The sequence below is a fragment of the Zonotrichia leucophrys genome, chromosome Z, assembly GCF_028769735.1.
Source record: "Zonotrichia leucophrys gambelii isolate GWCS_2022_RI chromosome Z, RI_Zleu_2.0, whole genome shotgun sequence".
Lineage (NCBI taxonomy): Eukaryota > Metazoa > Chordata > Aves > Passeriformes > Passerellidae > Zonotrichia > Zonotrichia leucophrys.
The window spans coordinates 52,638,078-52,662,884 of NC_088200.1; the positions used below are offsets into that span (position 1 = coordinate 52,638,078).

At 38.8% G+C, this 24,807-nt stretch overlaps 1 protein-coding gene across 6 annotated transcripts in view; it reads right to left on the reverse strand.

Moving 5' to 3' along the window:
- Positions 1 to 24,807, reverse strand: part of SHC3 (SHC adaptor protein 3) — a 58,956-nt gene that overhangs the window by 15,886 nt on the left and 18,263 nt on the right. For all 6 annotated transcript variants that reach the window (XM_064735122.1, XM_064735123.1, XM_064735121.1 and 3 more), the window contains 4 exons: positions 13,179 to 13,242; positions 10,398 to 10,517; positions 7,211 to 7,264; positions 2,993 to 3,044 (listed from right to left, as the gene is read on the reverse strand). In XM_064735122.1, coding sequence (XP_064591192.1) covers positions 2,993 to 3,044; positions 7,211 to 7,264; positions 10,398 to 10,517; positions 13,179 to 13,242 — 290 coding nt within the window. The remainder of the gene's footprint in view (positions 1 to 2,992; positions 3,045 to 7,210; positions 7,265 to 10,397; positions 10,518 to 13,178; positions 13,243 to 24,807) is intronic.

The following is a 24,807-nucleotide window of genomic DNA, read 5'->3' on the forward strand; positions in this document are numbered from 1 at the left end:
GAGTTAATTTTCCATACTCAGAATTGGACAAGCATATTGTCTACTGGCTAGAGCCTGGACTGGATTTCAAACTGGTTCTTTTCCAAGTCCTGCCACAGGAAAGTGCGTTCTTGCTCAAAGCTACTGATTTGTTCATCCCTGACTGCTTTAATAAGCTGAATATAAGCTCCTCAGCTGAAAACCTGCATTTTAGTACACGCCCAGTGTCCAGCTCACTGGAACCAAGTGCATTGGATGCCAGTGTCCTACAAATAAGGGTTGGTCATGACATTTAGCTGAAGTAATACAGGGAGACGAAGTAGGTGTAGATATTAGTTTTTCAGAGGCTGAAATATTGGATAGACTTCTGGAGAGGCCAGAAAAAGGGCCAAGAAACCTGCAGTTGCTAGTATGGAATGTCTGCTCTCTCTTCCTCAGCAGCAGCAGCAGCAGCACCTCATTCAGCATGAGATGGCACCAGTGACAGTGCCAAGCAGATACAGTGGTGTTCTCTTCTCACCTTAGAGCTTCTGCTGTGCCAGCCATCAAGCTAAAATGCCTCGCCCAGGGAAAATGCCCCTAGCTACATGTGTCCAAAGACAGAGGCAGACATCCCTGACTAGCAGTGAGACATTTGGTTTTTTATGACCTCTGCAACACTGCTATTGGCATCGAACAATCAGCCCCCATGGAAGGTGCACATTTATCTCTGGAAACGTGGTCCAAAAGTAGTTAGGCCAAACAAAGCTAAAATGTTTTCACTCCATAACTAGAGTGCAAATTTAAGGAGGCGACATTGCTCACTGCTAAACCTTTCTGGAGCTGAAATGAAGCATGAGTCATTAAGTAGTTTCAGTAGGTGACATAATGAGTAACCTGTTTCCTTGGATACGTGAATGGACTTTCAGCAGGTAGGAGATACGCTTCTTGTAAAAGGATGAGAAGGTTTGGCTCATGCAGAGATGATTTCTTGTGAATGTTACAGCAGAAAATAGACAGCCTTGAGCTTGCTAGATCCAGAATGCAAAGCACGAAGATAGCTTTTCCATCCTTATGAAGAAATGAGTCTAATATGCAAACTATACTACAGCATTGGTGATAGGGTAGCATCAGTAACAGCAGCAGTAACATTTTCACCAAATACAGAGGTAAAGACAAATCCCCTTTTAAAGTAATTTGCAGACAACACAAAAAAAATGACAGAATGGCAAGTGGTGGTAAAAGAGGGCAATTCAGGTCCCTTGGAAAATTAGACCCTTTTAAAGAATGTGTTTTAATACAGGTGACATACAAAGTCACTGATCTGCAAAGCACTGCTGTATACAGACGAGTGGGGAAAAGCACCCATAGGAAAGCCATAATGCTGAAGGCTTAAAGATCACAGCATGAAAGAATTTCACGAGAGGTAACAGTGCTTCACTGCAGCAAAAATGGCTTAAAAGGAACCAGCTGACGAAGAGGACAAAAGGAAGAAAAAATAGGAAGGTGCATTCTGTGCTATAGTGACAGCCCCTGTTATGCAGATATCATATACCTTTTTAAAAGAGATGCAGAAAAATGAAGGAAGGAGGTACAGAAATTATCTGAAGGATGGAGGATGTGCACTGCAGCTGGAATGCTACACAGTCAATCTTTTTATAAAGAAAACTAAGAAATTACTTGACCTGAATAAACAAAAGGAGGACAACAATATCAGGTGCTCAGATGATGTCTCAGTTTAGGATAGCCTAGATCAACAAGGAACAGTCACAGGAAGCTAAGGATGTAAGATAGAAGGAACATAGTACAGGAAGAGCATAGTGCAGAAGGAACATGACAGAAGACAGAGCACAGGGCTCCTCCAAACCCTACAGAGAAAATATTTGGTCTACAGTGCTAGTCCCTGCACTGACTGAGATCTCTCAGAACAGCTAAACCAGGCTTGGATTTAGAGGAAAGCTACTGCTAAAGCAGGTGGGCTGGAGAGCAGCTCTGCACCATGCATTCCATAGTCTGACACTGGAGCCTCTCCAACAGGATATTGTAATGGAACAAGCATTGCAAAGAACTGGACTATTCCCTACCTCCTATTCACTTTAAGTTCTCTAGGTATTTCACTTATGTTCATCATATTCGTATGCTTGGTGCAGGTATTATTTATGAGCCAATACCCTCAAGTCTGGACATCTCTGCACATGGGCAGAGCAGATTCTACAGGTATCATTAAAGATGACTGCATATGGGAGCTACTGGGTCAGTTGTGCTGATGGTAAGGTGGACAGTTGAGGATTTGCAGGATTAGCATTTTGGAGTTAAAGTGTCTGAATTCTCCAGAAAGAAGTACTTCCTACTGGAAGAACTTAACGTCTTTTCTCTTTTTTTGGAGATAGTCTATTCTTTTCTCTCTATGATCTATGAATAGTAAATAGTAAACAGATTCTCAGGTACATTACAAAATGCTTTGTATGCTGAATTAAGACCCAGTGAACACAATCAACAAGCAGGGCCCAGTCCATGACTGATTGCTACTAAAGCAATACAACCTTGAATAAAACTTTACTAAGAAAGAGAATTGCAGCAAGCTGGCTGTAAAGCTAGTTATTTGATAAAGAATCTGATTCTGCCAGGAAGACTTAGGCATGTACTGGGAAGACCTAACAGATACAGTTGCCTCATCAGATGACTTAATCAGAAGACTGCTTAGCTCTTGCACAGTGCTTGGGTGTAGGTAAGACTTGGCTGTTGCCTAGAAGCTTACACAGCCAAGTGTTTGATTTAGGAGATGAAGAGAGTCAAAGTGTTATTTGGGTATGAACTAGAGGCAAGACCTATTTATTCCAAGCTTGAGAAACAAACTGCTGCTTCTTATTGCTACACAATCTTTCCATGGCTCTGTCAAAGGCCATCCTTTGAGTGCGCTACATTCCACATACATGTTTCTCAGGGGTGGGGGGAGGGGTTATCTGACTTAAACCATGAATAAGTAGTGTTTCTCAAAGGAAATACAGACATCAAATAGATATTTATAACTTACCTCTACGATTAACAGGATCCTTAGCTACATATGCAATATAGTCTGAAGTATCCTGTCAAAAAATTAAGATACCTACAATGAATGCAAAAGCATATTTGCACTGATTACAGCAAAAGATCACAGTCCAGAGTATGTACAGTCCTTTGGGCAGAGCCACAAATTAACATTTTGCTCTACAGATGCATATTACTTAAATCAAATATACAAGTTTATGGGTTGTATATTTGTAGTATAGGTACTATAGGTACAAGTATAGGTACTCATTCCCTTTACCACTTTCTTTTTTACACAATGTGATCCAATCCATCAGAATTTTAAAATCTCTTCTATCAATCAAACAAACTCAGTAGGATTTTGCCCAGGCCTCATTTAGGAGGGAATAGAATTACAAGTCCTTATTTTCAAACTACCCAGAGATTTCGGTTCATAACATGAATAATCATCTGGTTCTGCGGCAGTAACCGCGCTGCTCCTCAGAAATGCTGAGCAATGGCATTTATTCCTGTGTGACAAGCAGGTGTTTACTTTACCGACTACAGCGCCACATGGCACAGAGGTGCTCAGCCACTGCTTGGCTCTGACAGGCAGGATCCCTGCACGCCCTCCCCAGCCCTTGGGCTGCTCCCTGCCACACCTGTTGCCTGGTGGATTTTCTGGCAAGAGCACACAGACATCTTCTTGTGGGAATTTTTTTCTTCCTCTCTGGCCACTCCTATGCTCCTGTGCACAAGTGGTGCAGACTCCTATTCTTATGCAGATTAAACAGAAAGGCCTGGGTTTCTGGGAAACACTTAGGCCTGCTGATATATCTGAAAAATGCCATGTTGCCTTGATGCAATCAGGAAGTCCTGGTTAGATCTGGTATTCCCTGACTATGCCTTGTGAATCAGGTAGGCTAAACCCAAGGGATATACAGGATACATTACAGCTGACTGCGTACCCAAAGCCTTTTCAGGTGACTGATCCAAAATCATTGCCAATTATGACAAGATCTAACATCATAACAAATATCAATCTTCAGTTAAAAGATAGACTTCTTCAGCACAGCTTTTTCTAGTGCAAGCACACAACCACCACACAACCAAAACAAATCACTTGGGCTCTGGTAACAGATGTGTGACCATGTCAGTAAATGCATCCTTGGAAGGCACTCAGACACAGCAGCAGGGAGGCTGGTCTGTTGAAAAAGCACAGCTCTACCATTTTGTGTCATAATTTCTTACACATCCTGTGGCACAGTGTCCGGGCATTGACCACAGTGGAAATAAGGATGCATATCAACAAGTAAGGGGAAAACAAAGGTGACTATGTCTATAGTAGCAAATAATTCAGAGCCCATGTCTCACTGTATTATTTTCTCACAGCATGCCCTGAAACTCTCTGAGGGACCAGCGCATGTTTGGCATCAATCCCAAGAGACCACTATGAGGGAAGAGAGTGAATGTGTGGGTGCAAATTGCACTGTGTTATTTATTTCAGGGCCAGAAAGACTAGAAAATGGGCCACAGATCAATTCATTTACTACTTCAGGCATAGCTAATGGATACATTTATGCCTGAGTAAATCATAGATCTATCTCATAGCTAGCGTGGGTGTGACAGTCTGAAAACACCTACTCCTTATTTCATTTAAAGCTCTGAGATTCAAGCTGACTATGACAGACCATTAAGGACCTAAGGTAGGCACATTTCAGTGTGGCTAAGTTAGAAGACCCTCATCCAAAAAACTATACAGGACTTGGCTGATGCAGGAAAGTGATCCTTGACATTCAAGAAGTGAAAACAGGTATGAATGAGCTATAATTTTCAGCCTGAAGATATTACATTGCAGTGTTAAAATTTGGAGGTATAGCTGAAACTGAAAAACTACTGCCTTCAGGGACCTCTGAGAGACCTGCCTTATTAGACTTTATGGCATCCCCCACTCCAAAATTTCAGCAGATATCTCCAAAAAACAGATGTCTTCTCTGGCAGCCTGGAAACAGCCACCTGAATTTACTATGGAGAAAAATTGTTTAGAGTATCATAGGAGGGGCTGAATAGAGCTAAAGTGGATTGAGTGCACAGCCTTGGAAGTGAAATAAAATGGTTCCGAAATGGCACATAAAAGGATTTGGTACAGAGGTTTTTAAGCTCCCATATTCTGACACAGCCAGAAACTGACTCATTGCAAAGGGAAATATCGCAGAAGTATATATTCAAGCCATTTTCCAGGACTGTGGAACACTTCTCCAGGGGTTATATTTTGAATAATATAATTAATGGTAAGGGAGTGGGAGGAAGGTGGTAAAGCTAACTGTTATGACAAATGGGAGGCAGATATCCAGAGCAGAAAGGTTGACAGGGTAGAGAAGTGATAGTCTCACCTCCTAGTAAACCAAACACCAAAATAACTTCAAAATAAGGGAATCACTTCCTGAAGAAACATGGGCACATATCTAGTTTCTTAGGTCACCATGGCCTTTCTCCAACTTGTTTAAAAGCCATATAAGGAGATACATTTATGGTCTGGAGGCCAGCTATGGTTGGGAGATGCAGTTTGGCGGTGGCAGTCCACCACCAAGTAGAAATCATTAAGGGCTGATGAAAGTTATGTCTAGATAGTTCTCTGATGAGTAAATAAATCTGAGAGCTAAATCACAGACTTGCATTTTGTCATCTTCGACATGCACCCAGTACAAAGGAACTAGCAGCTTTTTGCACAAACTTTTGAGTTAAAGTTGTTCCTTACTAGACCAGAGATAAGCTTGTAGAAAAACATTAGATACTCATACCTATTTTCTTCATCCCAATACCAGAATGAATTAATGCAGCAGTCTTATTGGGAAAACAAATTCATAATTTCACTGTACCTTGTAGGCTCCCTTGCACCATGCACATTTTATTTCTCTGGTAGCTCACTGACTCAGTAGTGAGATTTTTATCTCTTTAAAACATTTGGAAGAGCTTGTTTACTCCAACTCCAGAATTCTACTGCTGTTCCTCTCCTCTTTCCTGTTAAATCATTTCATCAGTGGGCAGTGTGAAATGGTGTTTCCAGGACCTAGCATTTGGGATGGCAGATGGGTAGCAAAGAATCTTCTTATGGAGGCAGGGAACTGTGCTAATCACTCCTCTGCCCACTTCAGGAATTGTTCATTTACAGCATCCATTGCAATCTGTTGTGTTTCCAAGCTGCTGTTGATCCATTTTTTGTTCCCCAAATTATTGTGATATTGTGTCTTTTTCCCTTCTGCAATTGTACTGAGCTCAGTGAAGCTACACTAAGACTAGAATATGTCTTTATGCTTTCTGACAAAAACACAATGAACAGAGAAGCACCAAGCATCTTCACCTTAGCAGAGTTAACTGAGAGAATTTACTCTCAAAGTAGGCTAGAAATTGCCTTACTTGTAGTACATGACTGATATATGACAGATAATCACATGATGGAGAAAAAGGTAACCATTCAATTAATCTAAGTTTAAAAGCTTTCAAACCTCTTAGGTAAGAGCTCTGTCACTAATTTATATTTTCCCCATTGCTTCCTGAATGACAAATACTTTTGAAGCCCATTTATTAATATACCTTTGGATGAACGGGTTATAAAAATAAGGAAAAGCACAATAAGCAGGAATCTGCCCTTTGATCTAAATTAATAAAATTTGCAGGTGTATCTTAAAGCTTTGCAAAACAGAAGAGAAAGATCTGTGCTTTTCCTGAAAGTCTGCCTTCAACCTGCATGACTGTAGCAAATACACCTGCAGGCAGAATTTAGCACAGTCTTCTCAATTCACACTTGCATTTGAGAAGAAAAACAAAAAAAGAAAGAGAAGCACGCATTACTACAAATACTATAAATACTATAAATATAGCTGCAACATATTCTACTACTGTAAAAAGTACAAGATAAATAACAGGATAAAAATCCATACAATGCCCATAAAACTATTCTACATTACTCTGAAAAACAAAGCCCTGCTTATCAGTTACTATATGAATGCTTACAGCCCCTTGATAATTTTTGTTACAGTCATCCAAAGGGGAGGATCCATGAACGCTTGTCAGCCATTCCCCTCAAACAGAGCTTGATGGCAACAATCAAGAAAAATTTATGAAAGAAGAAACAGGAGCTGAGTTGTGGTTGCATTTTTCTTTTAGTAAGATGTGCTTCAAATTTTATCACACGGCCCTCGTAAAGCAGTTTCTGTGTGGGAGAAGGCTTTACAGAAATGCTTACCGGATCACCTCCAGACGCAAAGGAGATGGATTGCATATGGTGATTTGCTATGATCTGTATGGATCAGAAAGAATAAGTGTGAGTCAGATGGGTTTCTTACAGTCTGCAATTCTGATTTCAGTTTTTTGCTTGTATGCTGGTGAAAATCCAAAATCAAGATAAAAATTACCTACAGGGACTTCAAAGAGCAGCATGATAATATAAACAAACTTAAGGATAAATGTTTCTGTTCCGGTGTTCTTTAAAACGTATCAGGATATTGCAAGATTGGTAAATGTGCTCAGAACTCTAGTAAATCATACAGACCTGTCGGAAAGTGTCTTTGGAGAAATTTTAATCTGCTAAAACTCACTTTCTTTATTACAGATAATGATGAATGAAACAAAAGGTCCGATTCATCAAACCATTTTTCTGCTGATGCCACTCTGGTGAAATCAATGAAACCATGCCAACCTCTACACCAGCTAAGATTCCTAACATTGCATCCAATACCTAATCTGTCATTTTATGTTTCAAACATCAACATGTTTACAATATGCAAACAGAATTTTGAATCTAGCTGCAGCATAGTATTGTGGACAAATTCACAGGCACACTCCAGGGCATTTGAAATTCAAATTGCTTATGTACAATTTGAACTAATATGATATTTCTCTGGGAAGAGACAATTTGTCCTGAACCTCTAATAAAAGCAGAACATCTCTGCTATTCTGAGAATCAACGTACAAAATCTTTTAATAATGAAATAATGTAACAACCAAGAAAGAAAAGGTAATTTGAAAGAAATTTTCACTTGATATTTGAGTCACAGAGGCCATGCCAAAGGATTCATCTGAGATGGGACAGGCCGCTGTTAAGTGCCTCAGAGCATCTGACAATAAGAATTAAGATCTTGGTTCTTCACTTTGGAGAGGGAGCCACATACAACAAACATTCTGGAAAAACAAAATAGGCTAGAAAATTATTCTCTGTGCTGTTTTCCCTAACCTGCTTCTTAAAGACATGAACTATCAACTGCCTTCCTTGGAAAGAAAAAAATCTGACAGAACTTTCTCTGAATCTTGCTGCTTCACTAAGTCAGAGAGAGGTGACTACTATTTGTAGTGTTTCTTTCATGTAAAGAGCACTTCATTTTCAATAGCCCTGCTTGTCCCACAACATCCTCCAAAGATGTGGTAAGATTTTAAGAGTACACTTGTAAATTAGTGCTCTGCTACTCAGCAGTGAGGATTTCCTTCTCTTAAAGAAGTAAAAATTGAATATGTAGTACATAGAATACATAGAGAATGTAGATTATCCCAACAATAGAACTAAAGTAGTGAAGTTCCGTTGCACAATTTCATATTATCACTATCTTGATGTGTGCAAATAACCTAATCTTCTATTTTAGCATGTAAAAGAAAAATTATTTCAGAATATCGCTAAACTAATTTTTTCCAAATTTTAAGGAAGCCGAAAAGTGCTTGAAACCATTAGTTCAAGTCAGGCGTTTTTTTAATTCCACAGCTAATTTACTTTGAAGTTGGGGTATTCCCCATCTCATCTCTACCAATATCAAAATACTGAAAAGAGATACAGCAAACTATCAATGCCTTGCATTGCTTAAAATAAAGCAATTCACTAATGTTGGCATACAGCTCAGAAACCTTTTAATCTATGCCAACCTTCATTTTAAAGAAATAAGCAAAACAAAATTATGTTCCGCTCATCCCTGCTCAAAATGTTCACTTTGTGAACTGTTGTGCAGGGGTACATGCAGTTGCTTTCCTTCTACCACAAGGCCCAACAACCCTGGCTTGTCTTTTCTTTCCTCTCAGATCTGCCTGGAAAAAGACACTATTACAGAAGTTGCAGCCATCCTCCTGTGTGGGGCCTCACAGGGCAAAGCTGCTGGGCCATGCTTAGCTGCAATTCAAATCCTTGGCATAAACAAGAAAAAGAGGAGGCCACAGCCAGACCAGGGATCTCTGAGAAACCAGACATTTCCCAGGCCTGCAGCACCCAGAAGAGTCTACTATTCCTCAAAAAGAATGATACAAGAGGAAGATGAACAGTTTTGTCAATTCAGAGAAAAGGCAAAACATGTACGGGATGACTCTTTGAAATAAATGAGTTTAACTACATTTCTGCCCTAGCATTGGCTGATGACAAGCTGACTTTCAGGGTTTGGCACTTCATTGGTAGAGCTAATTAACATCACATTCTTATGCTTCTGATGGGGTGTAGTTGTCCTTATGAAAAGCACTGCTGTTCATATTCCATAGTAAGGCTACAGACTACTGCAGCCAGTCACGGCCCTGCTCCCCCAGTCTCAGTGCTCACTGCAGAGGATTGTGATGCTTTCTAAATAAGGATAAGAATGAAGATATACGAATGAAAACATAGTAACGAACAGCAAGCTTTTTAATAAAAGGTATATGTATTCTTTCTTACTTTCTAACCCTGAGGCCCCGAAGGCATCAGTAGGAATTTTACTTCTTTACTCTCTGTATCTGGGCAGAAAGTTGCATGCCCTAATGCAATATGTGGCTCACAGCAAATAGCACAGCAGTGGCTACGCAGGTCTGTCTGCTTCCTTTTTATATATACCCTGAGCAAGGATTTTTCTCATCTCATACATCATTCACAAACCACTGCAGTGATTCCCCAAAGTCTGTCTGTACCTTCAGCACAGTGAAGAAGAAGAAATGAGCTACTTTAAAAAGGCTGCCTTGTCTCTCTAAAAGACTGGCCTTTCACTGCACTGCAAAATCCCTGAGGCTGTATTTTTGGCAGCACCTCAGGAACAGTTTGCCCTTTAAGACTCTAAATGGGAAGAAAACAACAAAATTGGGGACACACATTCAGTATTTTAGTTGTTGCTCCAAGCACACCCCTTTTATGACTCTGAAAGTTTGTAATTTTATTCAATAAGAACTCCCACAACCATATAGTGGTATTTCACATCACAGGTCTTTAAAGAGCAAAACCAATCTGCCTGAAACATGGCAAGAAGAAAATAATTTATCAAAGCTGTGCTGAATAGTGAAATAAACTGACTTCCACTATGATTATATTTTGAGTTCATTCATTTTATGACATTATTGAGGAATAATTTTGAGCAACCGAGTACTTGGCAGACAGCAAATAATTGTGCAGCAGGCTGTTCATCAAAAGCCTCACAAGTTAATACAGAAGTTACACTCACCTGTTTTGTATCTGGATTCATTAGATTTAAGCTGCTGGTGGAGATATTCAACATTATGCTCATTCCTGCAAACTGAAGATTGCTCTTTCCCAAGATGCTAGAAAGGACTTTGCTTGGTGGCTGTGAGGAGGGGGGGAAAAAGCAGATTTTTGTTCTCTGATTTTTTTTTTGAATGACCTTCATTGTATGCAGGGTTAGTGGTGATCTTAAAAGCTGCTAAAAAGTTTATGACTTTTCAAAGATCATTAATTTGCAACAGCTGTTTTCCTCTGGAAATTATTTCTCATTTATACTACCACTACTTCTACTACAACTACTACTACTAATAATAATAATAATAAGTAATAATAATAATAATGATAGTAGCCAAACAGTTCTTCATATGCTCTTCACCAAGAAGAAAAAAATAGGGGTTTTGTGAGACAGCACCTGTGTCATCATCACCAAGGGACCAAGTAAGCAGATTAAGATGAATGCCTTCAGTCAGTATCTTAAAACAAAAATGTGCTTGTTCTATAAAAATAGCTTCAACTCTTGAAATTTACTGTTTGCTCTACATCTACTGACTGTTCTACCCCTTTGCCACATGGAAAGTGGGACTCCAGCGATATTGATGGAAGGCTCACAAAATGGGATACAGAGAATTATGGACTGGATTACTTCTAAAGGTCCCTTCCAACCCCGAACCATTCTGTGACTTTGCTTGTAGACTTTAGAGTAGGTTAAAGCCAGATATAGACAAATAAAACCTCTTTATGCTGGGGTAAAATATGCATCTAAACATTATCAGAGAATAAGTATACGAATGTAACACAGGGGATGTAATAGTATTGATAACTTTTATAGGCATTTCACCAGCTCTTAAGGAGGTTTTGCAGCAATAGAAATTATGCTGTCAAAGCAAAATTCATAAACTTCTCACCTTTGAGAGCTATGGGGAACCACATAGCTGCGTGAGAGCAGCCACATTCAAGTAACCACAGCCTGTAAAAAACAAGGCTGCCCAGCAGTCACAGACCAAGACCTTTAACTTGCTCTACTTGCATTGGTGAATATTCCCACTGGTCATTAGTGTATAAACACAAAATGACTGGAGACAGTGCTCTTCTGCCACTATTTTTGCACTTGTCCTAAGCTGCCTGCAAGTTTAGATGGCTTTGTTCCTAGCAGTCTGGATACATTTGAGCTTCTGCAGTCCTGAAAGTTTACATATATTTAATTTAATCTTCTTTCCCTTCTGTTTAACTGATTAAAAATACACTACGTACATACTGCTCCTATGTAACATGTGCTGCACTATTTCAACCCTGTCATGTTACAGAGCTAGTACTTCATTAAATTCTCTTTTGAACAAACTCTTTTGAGTATCTCTGTATCTCCTCTTTCCTTAATCCTTCATGATTCCTGAGTCATGTCGAAGGATTCACAACCCTGTGTTGGTGCAGGTAAAGTGTGAAAATTTGGCTTCAGGAAGTACATGTCACCTTAACCAAATTGATATGCCACTAGTGGGAGAAACATGATGAATGTCCAGACCCGCAAAAGACACATGTCTTTGACATTTATCTGAAATTCTGTTGCTCTTTTCAACAACTTACAAGCAACACTACTTTTACATCTATAATACAGCAAGGTGTCTCACTAGTTGCTTGGAGCTCTGTTTAACTTATTTTTTCACCTGCATTTTGTGTCATTATGCTTTCCAAGAAGAAAGATACTTTTGTCTTTACTTTCAAATTTAAAATGAAATGCCAGAGAACCATGAAATGCCAATGAGATAAATTAGGTGGAGGTGAAACTATAGCCTAATTTCTGACACAATTGCCAATCACACTGTGACATGTCACATACGACTGATTTTACCAGGGTATGATTCTCTATTGCAAACAAGCGGCATGTCATGGTATTCCTTTCTGCTGAGATTCTGCCTAGATGGTGGAGCAGCTGGGAAAGCAGGCAGACCTTTTCCTTCACCTGCACATTCTCGTCCTCTGCCCAAGAACACACACAAGGGCTATAACTAACTACTTTCTATGCTTCTTCCCTTGGAGATAGCACCACATCCCAGCTGTGCTCGCAGGTCTCTGGAGGAGACTGTTGAGAGCCATCAGTGCAGGAGCTGAGCCAAGGCTTCCTTCTCTCCCTGTATGAAGACTCTAACTCCCAGCACACAAATAGAAATAAAAGCAAGGTAGTAATGATGTCAGGTACACACTGGACTCACCATCAGCACTGGACACTGAGCATCGGCCACAGGTGTTTACAGAAAAAGCAGAGGGAACAAAGGATCACCTCATATGCTCTTTCCATTTCCAGAAATCAGTGATAACCAAACTCTAAATGTCATCAGTATATCTATCTTTCAAGAACAAATCTAGTCACTTTCAAAACTATGTATGTTTTGGGCTTCTGCTGTATCTTCCAGCACCTATTTCCATAATTTACTCATGCATTTTATGGAAAGGCATCCCATTTGTTGGTTTTAACTCTTCCACCTGCAATCTACAAAAGAAAGAAAGTAAAAGGAGGAGGTTTCTATGGAAGAAACATAAAGGCACAATCTTCATCCTAGATGTACTTATATTTCCAGATGTGTACAAAAGCAGATCCTGACCAAAAGGGCAAGTGACAACATACAGTGAGTAAAAACAGCCAATGCTCTAAAGGATTAATCAACTGCAATTCTCAAAGCTGCCTTAAAGTCACCTGCCTGCTGTGCCTGGTCTCCACTGTGCTGTACAGAGAAAATACAGTCAACTGCACTACAAGAAAAAAAAATACCTTTCGTTTCTTGAAGGCTCTTTTGGCACCAGGCATGGCTTCACAAACACGACTGATTGCTTCCCTGAAGAGACAGAAAAAAGCTTTATGGCAAAAGAATGTGTGGGTTTCTTCATTACGCTTGAAATGCACTGGAGAGAACAGTTTCAACTGTATTTCTGTGCACAAGTGAAGATAGTTAGCAGGTCAGTTAGCTTTCCTCTAAAAAAAAAGAATGCTTCCTCACACTACTAAAAAGACCTTTTCTCACTGTAAATTAGAATATTGCTCATAATATCATCCTTCCAGTCTCACTTTTGTACATTCATTAACACCTTCTTCAAAAAAAATGTTTCTTTTAGTGTGAGAGTTAGAAAGCATCATTTTTCTTACTACTATATTATGCACTTTTCCAGTCAGAGCAAAACCACCAAGATTTAGACAGTATCAGAACTCTTGGTAATATGGACATTCTATACAGTACATGGGATGTACATTTTAATTTATACTATTTCAATACAGTCTGAGTAGTTTATTAGTAGCCTTACATTTATATTACAGGGAATATCATTGCCTGAAACAATATTTTATTTCAGTTTTTTAACATTGCTTCATTCTGCCCATCACACTCAGGCTGACTGAAAGAAATGCATGTCCAACATGGATTTGAATCTTTACCCTTTCATAGAAGAGTAACTCTACATCACAAAAGCTCTTGAAATCATACATTCCAAACAAATCTTACAGTTCCTTCCAGTATTTAGCAATTTATAATCTGAATGGTTAATCTCGTCAGTGTTTAGAATTTGCTCCTGTACACACACAGGCCTTCCCTCTGACCACTAGCTACAAGACTTTAATAGGCTCGTCCCACTGCAAGACAGAATGGTTTCACAGAATAGAGCACAGGTGATTCCCAACCTTGTTTAACTATTTCTTATATGTATTGAGACTAACGGCAGATTATATTTAGAGCCAAAACCATGCAAATAACAAATATTTTAAGCAAAAACCCCCAAAACTCAAAAGCAAACCAACCAATCAACCAACCAAACCAGAAAACAAAAGAATGGGAAACAATGAACTACAAGATACAGAACAACCAAAATAATCAAAACCTTGAAACATCATCTAGAGAAAGGCATAATTGATATTAACTTTATGCCACGTGCTGTCTATACCAGCTCTGCACAGGATCAACAAGTGAGTCAGGAGAACAATGCCATACACATATATCAGTGTTCAACTTGTAATGGCTAAGCAAACATGACAGATTATATCAGGTGGCAATCAGTAACTGATCTATAGTGATGCCTTGTGTGCTTTTAGCTTGGACCCAGTTCAAAGTTGGAATCACCTGGAAGAATCACATTTTATTGGTTCGGGGAGATGGGTGCTTGGGGGAATGGAACACACCTTGAAGCAGGTTTATAGTCCTGCCATTCTGAAGTGTGAGATTTATAGTGAGAGATGGTTAAAAAATCTTTCAAGCACATTATCTTTTCTTCAGGTCTAGAGGAGAGGTGGTTTATTCAGTAACTTGTTCTATGCCTTTTTTTCCTCCACCTACATCTGTTTATCTAATAAAATTGCTTCTCACTACAAACCTTGCCTTGCATATGTACTCAGACCATTATAGCTACAATACACCATTTCACGGTTCAGCACCTGTGTTTAGCTCCCACCTTCATCACATTTTTTTACTCCAAACAAGTGTTTTAGTTAAAGTAATTACTAGATTTTCTTACAGGGCAAGTAAAAAGCAGTTGGTTTAAAAGAACATGTCTGATGCATCTTGGAAATAAAGCACAGCAAGCATCAGACAGTGATCACCATAATACTGAGACAAGGATAACTCCTGAAAATGTAACCAGAGAAAAGTAAATATACACCTCTCAAAAGAAAAATTCACTAAAAATGCTTTTCTTTTACTCATGAAAAACAAGCAGACATCATCTTTTGCAGAGTCATCCTCACTGGCTACTGAGCTAAAACTTGTGGTTTCCCATCTCTCTCTTCTGCTGAAGCAAATCCTTTGGAGGCAATAGAATGGGAAGTTCAGGCCAGTGGCATTCTCCAGCCCACTTCAGTCTTTCAGACCTGTGCCTCTTGCTTCACCAGATGTGTCTTAGTTTCCCAGGCATTTTGACTGCAAGCTGCTCTCACAGAGACACCACCAACACTTGTCACCCCTTTGTCTATTCCAGTGGTTCAGCTGGTACATTGAGATACCTTGTAGGTTTTGTCTCTCACAGAAAGGACTTGGATTTCTGAGATATGTGCTTGAGGGATTAGTTATTAAATTAGTCTATCATTTCCTTTTTCTTCCTATTTGCCCACATCATCTTCTTTTTGTAGTGGCAGCACAGAACTTAGAGAAAGACAAGGGGATTTTCAGGCCACTGCACCCAACAAAAAAATGTGTGCAATCTTGTTTTTCTTCTAGGACAGGGTTGGGTATTGTAGCAGTACCTCTCCTGCCAGCTCCTGGTAACCAGACATTAATTGTGTTACTCAATAGATTCATCTGATTCAAGGACCTTGTTGATCGAGACTGCCACTTGAGATAGGAATGGAAATAACTAGGTGAAAAAGCTGAAACCCAGGGCAAGGCTTCACAAGGAAGCCTTGACTATTCCTCGCATGCCCTATCTTGGCAGAGCAGAGAAGACTTTAAAAAAAACCCTAATAAACAAAGAAAACCAACCAACCAACCAACCAAAAAAACCCCCAACCCAACCAAAAAACCCCCCATAAACAAAAAAAAAACCAATTGGGCTACACGTCTTCTCACTCCATAAAAAAGCACAATTCAGTTTCCTGCTATCTGTCTTCCCTTTGGTAAAATATCTTGGTTTTACAGAACTCAGTGTTCCCATAGGCTGTGGGAAGACTGGGAGTCTTTGGGTTTTGAACCTCTGTGAATACTAAATCTAAATCTATTCAAGCAACTGCAGGGTTCAAGTTAACAATGCTTTTAGTGAAAATGCTGGGAACTTCAGAAAACATATTCATAGAGCAATTCTGTGTAATCAAGGTCAGAGTGTCCTGGCAGCAACTCTTTGCATGCCTGCAACAGAAGGCACAGTACTTTTCCTGTGTGGGAGTAAAGGAGTCTAAAAGCAGTATTTGAAGAAAATAAGAAGAATAAGGACGACTAAACATCTGTCACTGCACTAAATATGCATTTTATCCAAGGGCCACCAAGACACTTAGAGGAATGCAGCACCTTTTCTATGATAAGAGGCTGAGAGAATTGGGATTCCTCAGCCTTGAGAAGTGAAGGCTTTAGGGTGAACTAACAGCTGTCTTCCAGCAGCTGAAGGGACCTACAAGAAAGGTGAAGAGAGACTTTCTGCAAGAGCATTTAGTGACAAGACGATGGGAATGGCTTCAAACTGAAAAGATAGGTTGAGACAAGATATTAGGAGGAAATTCTCTACTGTGAAGGATGTGATGCACTGGAACAGGTTTTTCCAGAGAAACTGTGGGTGCCCCAGCCCTGGAAGTGTCTAGGACCAGGTTGCATGGGGCTGCGAGCAACCTGGTCCAGTGACAGGTATCCCTGCCTATGCCAGGGGATTCGAACTGAATGGTCTTTACAGTCCCCTCCAACCCAAACCATTCTATGATTCTGTGACAGTTCCCCAGCCAGTTAGCCAGATTGCCTAGTGGTGTTGAAAGGATGGCCTAAAGACTTCTTTTCAGCTTGCACTGCTAGGAAGGACAGGGTAGATGTAACCATTTTTTTCAGCAAATCAAATTTGGAAATGCCTCAGCAGCACAAACACCTGATACACAAATCAAGCCCAGGAACAGGTATTGCCACCAGGCTAAGCATGCCATCACCTGACTTGTGCATGGAAACCCTTGCCTAAGGAAGGCAAAACCAACAGTTCTGTATAAATCTGCATATATATCTGGCTAGATATTGCACAATTTGGGAAAGCTGGATGTCATTACATTTGTTTCCTTTCTAATAGGAAAATTATTTGACATAGGCAGATATCACACCTTTCTAAGCCACATCCTGCTTCATTAGCTAGGCTCAGATAAAAATCAGTGTAGAGTTATGCTGATCTCTTGTAAAATTAGTTATTGTGCTGTCTGCAGTAAGGACCACATGCTGAGTTCCAAATCTGCCCAAGAGTATTTTCTGCTTTGCAGATGGTCATACTGTGGAGTCATTTTCTTGGCACAAAACATGTTGCGTATTTTGAATATAATTTCAGCATTCAAGTGCATTCAGTAAAAAATCACCGATATTCATTTTCTGAGATTGACCTATACTGCTTTAAAGTGGCGTGACATCTGAGAAAGAGGACATTTTACATTGCCATTTAGTTCCATTAATAAGGCTAATGCCCTGGTAGCGTTCATAGCTTTAGTGATATTTTATTCTGTTATACAAAGTAGTCCACTCAGGAAGTTCAAATGTGTTCCTCTGTGAAACATCATCACATGAAAATTCTCTCCATTTTTTGTTTGTGCTGTTCCTGTTCTTAATTAATGTTATTTAATTGATTAAACTCCAGAATTCTGGAACTCAAATTTCAAGGAAATTACATACACATAGAAAAAACACAGATTTTCCCAGCATATTTGAAAAAAGTAAAACCATCTCATATAATGAGATGAGAAAATGTGACTACATTTTAGTATGAAATGTTTTGTTTCAAAATATTTAAAACCTACTAATACTCTATTTTAAAGATATTCTAGTGCCCTGTAATTCCCAAGTTTACTTCTCCCCACCTCAAAAGTTTAGGACTTCACAGGTTGAAAAACAGACAGCAAAAGACTGACTTTTTAAATGGAAGAACTGTTCAGAAGGTTCACAGTTATTTCTTAACAGTACTAAGTTCCTGTCAATTTTAGTCATTACCAAATATTGTACCAGTATTTGCTGAAGAGAAACAAAGTCTGTACTAAATTTTAAAATAACTTGCTTCTGAGAAAATAATAATAATAAAAAAAGAAACAGAGACCAAAAATACATTTTTAGAAGTCTGTTTAATAATTGAAATACTTTTTGTTCATTTGCAAAACAGGCAAAATGAGCATGCGCTGTCTGAAATAGCACAGGGGACATTGACAACCTCCAAAGACTAAACCAGTGTTTGACAGCAGATTGACCATGTCTGGAGGATGTAAGGCTGAAGAAGTAGCTAAGGAGAATGAATCACCAGTATGGAAAGAAAGGGGAGGCTAACTGTGGCGAAGATGCCCCTACTGCCACGCATCCAGAGTACCATGCAGCAGCACCCCCGAGGGGAAATCCCCACAGAAACTGGAGCAGAGACCAAACGATGCCATTTTTTACCATCCTGACCAAAGTGAAGTCTGTCTTCATGGAAAACCTGGAAGAAAACTTTTGTGGAATAAGGTAACATCAAGCAGATGTATTGCACAAGCTGGTGCCACTTGTAGACCATGGAGACGACTCTTCTTTTTCTTTTTGTCAGCTACCCATTCCGTTTCTTCACATCGAGTTTTCTCGCATGTAGAAAATCTAAAAGCAGAAAATGAAAGGAAGCTGGCCAACTTAATTGTTGCTTTACTGAATGAATTTATACACTCAGGTGGTTGGCTTTGAATACCTCATGTCATTAGATACATAGTATGCAATCTATCTAATGATAGTTACTCTTATACTCCTGCATCTTCAGTGTGAGACTTCCATTAATCTCCTAAGAGAAACCAATGCAGTTTGAAGGACTCTTTTGATTTCACTAGCAAATAAACTCTTTATTTATTGGTACGCTCAGTGCTCTGTTCTCAGTATTTACAGATGACCTAACTTTTTAAGGAATATTTGACACAACTTCTTTAAAATTTATACCTTCTTCCATAACATGCAAGTAAGTTTCAGAAAACCCAGTCTCATTCATCAGGAACATAGAAATCTACCTGATCTTGATGATTTCTTCTAACACAACAGTTCTGAACAATGGTCTTATTTAAGAAATGTAGAGTGAAACTTGCTTATCCTACTGGCACACCTTAACTATATCTCTTAACTCTGCATGCCTACAGAGCTTTGATGAACATAAAGTAAGGGTACATGAAACTTTGGTTTTGAATGTACAGCTACAAAACCTTCCTTATAGACAGCCCTCTAACTGTCAAGAATATAGTCAATTACACCAAAAGTATCTAAAAAAAAGGTACTTTAAGGTGCTTAAAGGTACTTAATCCCTTAGCATCTTTCATGGTCTTCAGGCTTTTTTCCACTCAGCCTGGTCTCTAGCTACTTATCATAGTCCTGGTCAGAGAAATAGAGAGACAAATTAAAATTGTTTTCTGTTGCTTAATCAGGTTCATAGTAATCTCCAAACTGGGCCGAGCCTCAGTTCATTTACTAAAGTATTTTCTCTCAAAGAGTAGATATTAGCAGATATTTCAAAGGCAGACACAGGAAACTTCACAGAAGTAGAGTGAAAAAATTTAGTCTAACAATATTTTTCTCTAATGCCTGACTTCATATCCAAAGCAGGACTTGGGAGAGGTATCTTACAAAAGCTCTGTGTAAGACAGATGACACTCTATAAATATCTGGGCTGTGTTTGCCAAAAAGGACAGTTCAGTGTTGATGAACTGTCTGGCGTGACTGGACATATCATGTGAACAACAGACTAATTCCTCATGCCATCAATTATTTGTGTAATCAAGCTGCCAGGTGCTGTTATCAGAACTTGAGAGTGTTTTGGTTTCCAGATTTCTGTCAGTTGTCAACTTTGTACTGTAATTTGCATTTCAAATGTGTTAAGACCACTCTGCTTCAGGTCATGTTTCTGCAGACCCATGTGGAGTCACCATCTTTCTGAAAAGTCAGGATACAGTGATATCTGTAACTGCTTCCCTGACTATTTGGATTCCAACTTTCTACCTTCCCCATCCTCCAAGAGGCTCTTTGTTTCCTTAAAAAGGCACATGGACTGGGAGAGCTCAGTTAATTGCTCTCATTCTAGCTTTGCATTAGCATATATTAGTAAAATTATTCCAAATATTAGGTAACAATTTCCAAATACTACCACATTGAAAAGGAAAGATTCCAACCTTAGGCATACAAAAACATATTCTATCACATGTCTGTGCTAATAACAACTTAACTAGCAACTGTAAATTATTCTCAATCTATCAGGCACTATAGCTGTCATTGTCCCACTCAGAGGTATGCTGTATGAATTATAAGGATGTCTCCATCCACTTTTGAGACTCCTGCTTCCTGGTGAACCAAGCAGCAGCCAGCACCTCATGCTTCCCACAGCTTTGACTCCCAAGTAGCTCTGCCCACTCTTCCTGTAACTGCAAATGGTCTGTGTGTTCTGCCACCTCCTAACACCACCCCACAGACAGAGCTCTCGTGGAAGAAGGCAGAGATAAAACACACTCACCTTTAAGCATGACAGCATGGTAAGGAAGACACTGAATGCAGAATTCACTGCAGATAACAGATTACCTATCAGCCTTCAGGAATCACAGGAGACACATTCTTGCTTTTCAATGTCGTCCACCCTTTCTTTCAGTGATGCTTGCTGACAATTTCTGCAAACAACACAGATCCAGGTGAAACACTACATCAACTAAACTGTTTAATATTGTTTAGCATTGGACTCAAATATAACTCTAACATTTGGATTTCTACCATCTCTTCTCCAGGGATATTGGCATAAATGGATTTGGTTTAATAATTTTATGAATAAAGTTCAAGCCTCAAATTTGGAGAGGAATATTTTTCAAGCTGTTCATCCCAACAGAGTTAATGTAGTTACTGAGATCAGAGTTTGATTTGGGTCCACTGCTGATGTGAGGTATTTCTGCTCTCTGACCTACTGATTTTAAAACAACATGCAATGTAATATTTTACTCAGCATAGGGAGGTGTGACTTCATGATGCTGCATGCCATAAATGGATTTTGTTTAATTAAATGCCAGTGAACATGCATCCTTGCAGTTCAGACTCAAATGTAAAACAAACAGTGCATGCAACCTCTAATTCAAACCAGTGCATAAGTCACTCATGCACACAACACAAAAGTGAGGACACATTATTCTACTATAGCTTTAACAATAAGCAAACAAACATATTACATGAACTGTAAACACTGCACATATTGCAAAAGAATTTTACCTGATTGGTAAGATTATTTTTTACAAAAAGCCTGAAGGCATAAAGAGCCTGGCCACAGAAGCTTAAGAGTGGCCGCTTTCTACGACGATGATGGTAGGTTTCAGATGAACTTTAACCACTTGCCACCTGTGGTTAGCTCAGTAGTCTTGTCTGCTGTTCCTCCACTACGTTGAAAATTAAATGCTTTTGTCTTGCTGCCCAAGAAAGTCATCTTGACTTCACATGTGTTACAACAATTATCACTGGGTAATCAAAGATGCAACACATGACTTCAGCTGGCTTTCCATTTATCATTATGTGTAATGACTGACCGTTGTCTGGCGCATCCTCTTATTTGCTCAAAGATTCACGACATTACATTCATTAAAGGAAATAATAAATACAATACAACTGATTAATACTACTCTAGTTCTTCTATTTCCCCTGTAAGGAATGAATCTTGAGACTTGAGAATATATGTAATGATAAAGGCAAAAAGTTGTTAGAAATTTTACATAACTGCTCATTTTTCCTTCAACTCAAAATTAGGGCAGTAAGGTGCCACCAAAGTTATTAAAATCTGATGAATAGTATGCCAAGTGAAGAGTTTGCTCACTGCTCTCACATGAAGATAAATGTATTGCTGCAAGTTTTAACATTATATTGTACAAAAAATGAAAAGGCAAAACTAATACTAGTTACAGGTAGGAGAGGTAAGACAGCATTAGACGGCACAAGTCAATATTTTACAGGACTGTAATAAGGAAGGAAAGGCTGCTGACCAAAGTATTTACTCTGGGGCTTTGATGCAGTTCATGAAATTGAAGCCAAAATTCTTCATTTGTCAGATACGTCCATGCATGCACACTGATGTATATACTTTCCTAATGCATTATAACAGCTGTGATTTCAAAGCCATTCCAATTATCTACACAACCTTTTCACATTAATTTCTTACCTCTAATTCACCAGATAAGTGGAAATCTCAGTCCAATTTTTAAGTAATTTCTAAGTGCTCACTCAACAATTTAAGTGCCATTTACAAGCACTAATTCATTTAATCACAGAGTTGTCTGTGACTGGGACTAACAGTTTGTCTCAAATAACACCAGGAGTTTTCAAGCAGAGCAGGAGACTACATGTCTTACCCTCCCATTACTGGGCCCCACAATTTTTTTCTTCTAGGAACTGATGCTGCTTATTTAACTTTTGGGGTTTTACTCATCCTCAAAGCTGACAGAGACATAAAGTGACAAATGCAATAACGTGAAGGCAGAAAACAGGCAAATTCAGGATTCCTAATAACTGACTTCCTGTGTTTAAACTCTGCAACATGGAGAAAAACTAAGATTAACAAAGGAGGCAGGGACAGGCATGTGATGCAGTGCTAGAAGGGGAGTAAGCGCTTTCTATGTGTCAAACATGATGCCTACTAATTAGGAAGAAATGCATCCAGGCTTTCACAATAAATCAAGTAACTTGATTCACTTTTTCTACTTTTTTTAATACTGCATAATGCCAGAAGTCATATCAGTCCAAGACAGATCACTTTCTTCTATAATTGGTTTTGAAAGGCCTTGAAAAAATAACAGATCCAATAGGTGTGATGCATGCAGCAGGATCAATTTATAAAGTTGTGGGTCAGAAAGGGACCACAGCTGCTGTGACATCTGTTTCTCTGGAGAGAGGAAATAGCACAGAGGGGTTTACACAGAGAAGCTTTTACTTCAGCTGTGGACCCTGGCTCCTTGGCTGATGCAGTCACAGCTAACACTATAGAGCTAAGCCTTGGCCACACCACATCAGGAGCCATCAGGCTACCAGGACAGGCGTTTTTGACTGATGGCAAGCTGCAGAGAAATCAGCAATGGACATACCTAAAAATATATGTATGATGTAGTAGACATAAATGTAACTTTCAGGTGCTTTTATTTTATTTGCAATCAAAGGGCTGCACAGACGATTTGGTACCAGGTGCCTTCTTAAGAGGGAATTGGTGCCTGTAATATCAGAACATCAGTCTTATTAATTCAGTACATACTTTGAAGCCTGTGTTATGTTTCTTAAAACACACCAGAAAATTAACTAGCATGTGTGAATTCTGGCAATTCCTTAATATTTTCTTCATAAAAAAGAGGCTTTTATGTGAAATGCTACATAGCAAAGCATGTGAGCACCGAAAACACAGGACATGACGAGGGGATTTCGAGAGCCAGATGAATTAAAGAAATGCAGATTAAAATCCTAGGTCCCAACTCAAAAGCCTAAAAATTTTAGATCAGGAACTACATTACAAAACGGATGGGATTTCATTGTTTAATGATAAATAGAAAACCATAAATGCAAAATAAAAAGTGAGCCAGAAAGATATGGCTTCCTGCTTGAAAAAAAAATATTCTAGATATAATTAGTGGAAGGTGAAATAACAAAATGATTTCACGTAGTGATATATGCTATAACTTCAACAGAAAAAAAATAAAATTCCAAGTTTGTTTCACAGTAGAAGCCAATAAACTTTTTTATTGGAGGAACTACAAGGCAAAGATATTTTGTTTACATAGACCATATTGCTTCAGATCACCAAATATGCTTATGTATTCATGTCAGAGTAGTGCCTTTAAGCTAGAAAGTAAGAAAAGTACAACACTATTACAATGAAGGCATACAGTGAAGGAAACTACAGAAAAATTAAGATGAATTCACTTCCAGATATAGAAAACAAGCCAAATAATTATCACAACTGTTTCACAAGCCAGTATCACTGAATTTCCAAGTGGTAAACATAAATGTACCACCTGCATTAGAACTACAAGTCTGCTTAGATATGAAATAATTTTCAAAGGTCACTGTTGAAATACATCAGAAACGTACATGATACATTTTTAAAAGTACAGTAGTAAAATTTCATTGTTTGAAAAACAGGATTCTGTCATTTACCTGTCCTTTGGCTTCTATGCCTCTCATCAGTGCAGTATCTTGACAAATTAATGGTTAACTTTTTGTGAGGACTTACATGACCCAATTCAAAGCTGCTGTATGCAGGTGTAACTCAAAGTCAATGCATATAGACCATATGATTAGCATCCAAGCCTAAAAACAAGTTATTTTTCTCATTTAATAAAAGAAATATTTAGCTGTTTATGGTATGATATATAACAGATTTATTTATTGTCAACTGTAAGATGCCTCAAAGGGTGGAAATACAAGCACTGTATCCAGCCATATCACTTTATATGTGTTTCTTTGAAAAGGATTTCTTTTATAATTTCAATTCCAGAATTTGAAAAAGTGGTCTCCAGTTACTAGAAGTCATCAATGCTACATTCCTCTGAAATCAATGACTCAGATTTTCAAGTGAAAATACCTGCAAAACACCATTCCTGTAGTTCTCAGAAAATATTCTTCATAGGAAAAAGAAATCATGGGCATTTTTACTTCTATAGTCTTGTACTTATATACTGCTCTTACAAAAATACCATGACACATTTAGAGGAACTGTCATAAGAACCTAATACAAGCTTATTGTTTCTTATGTGA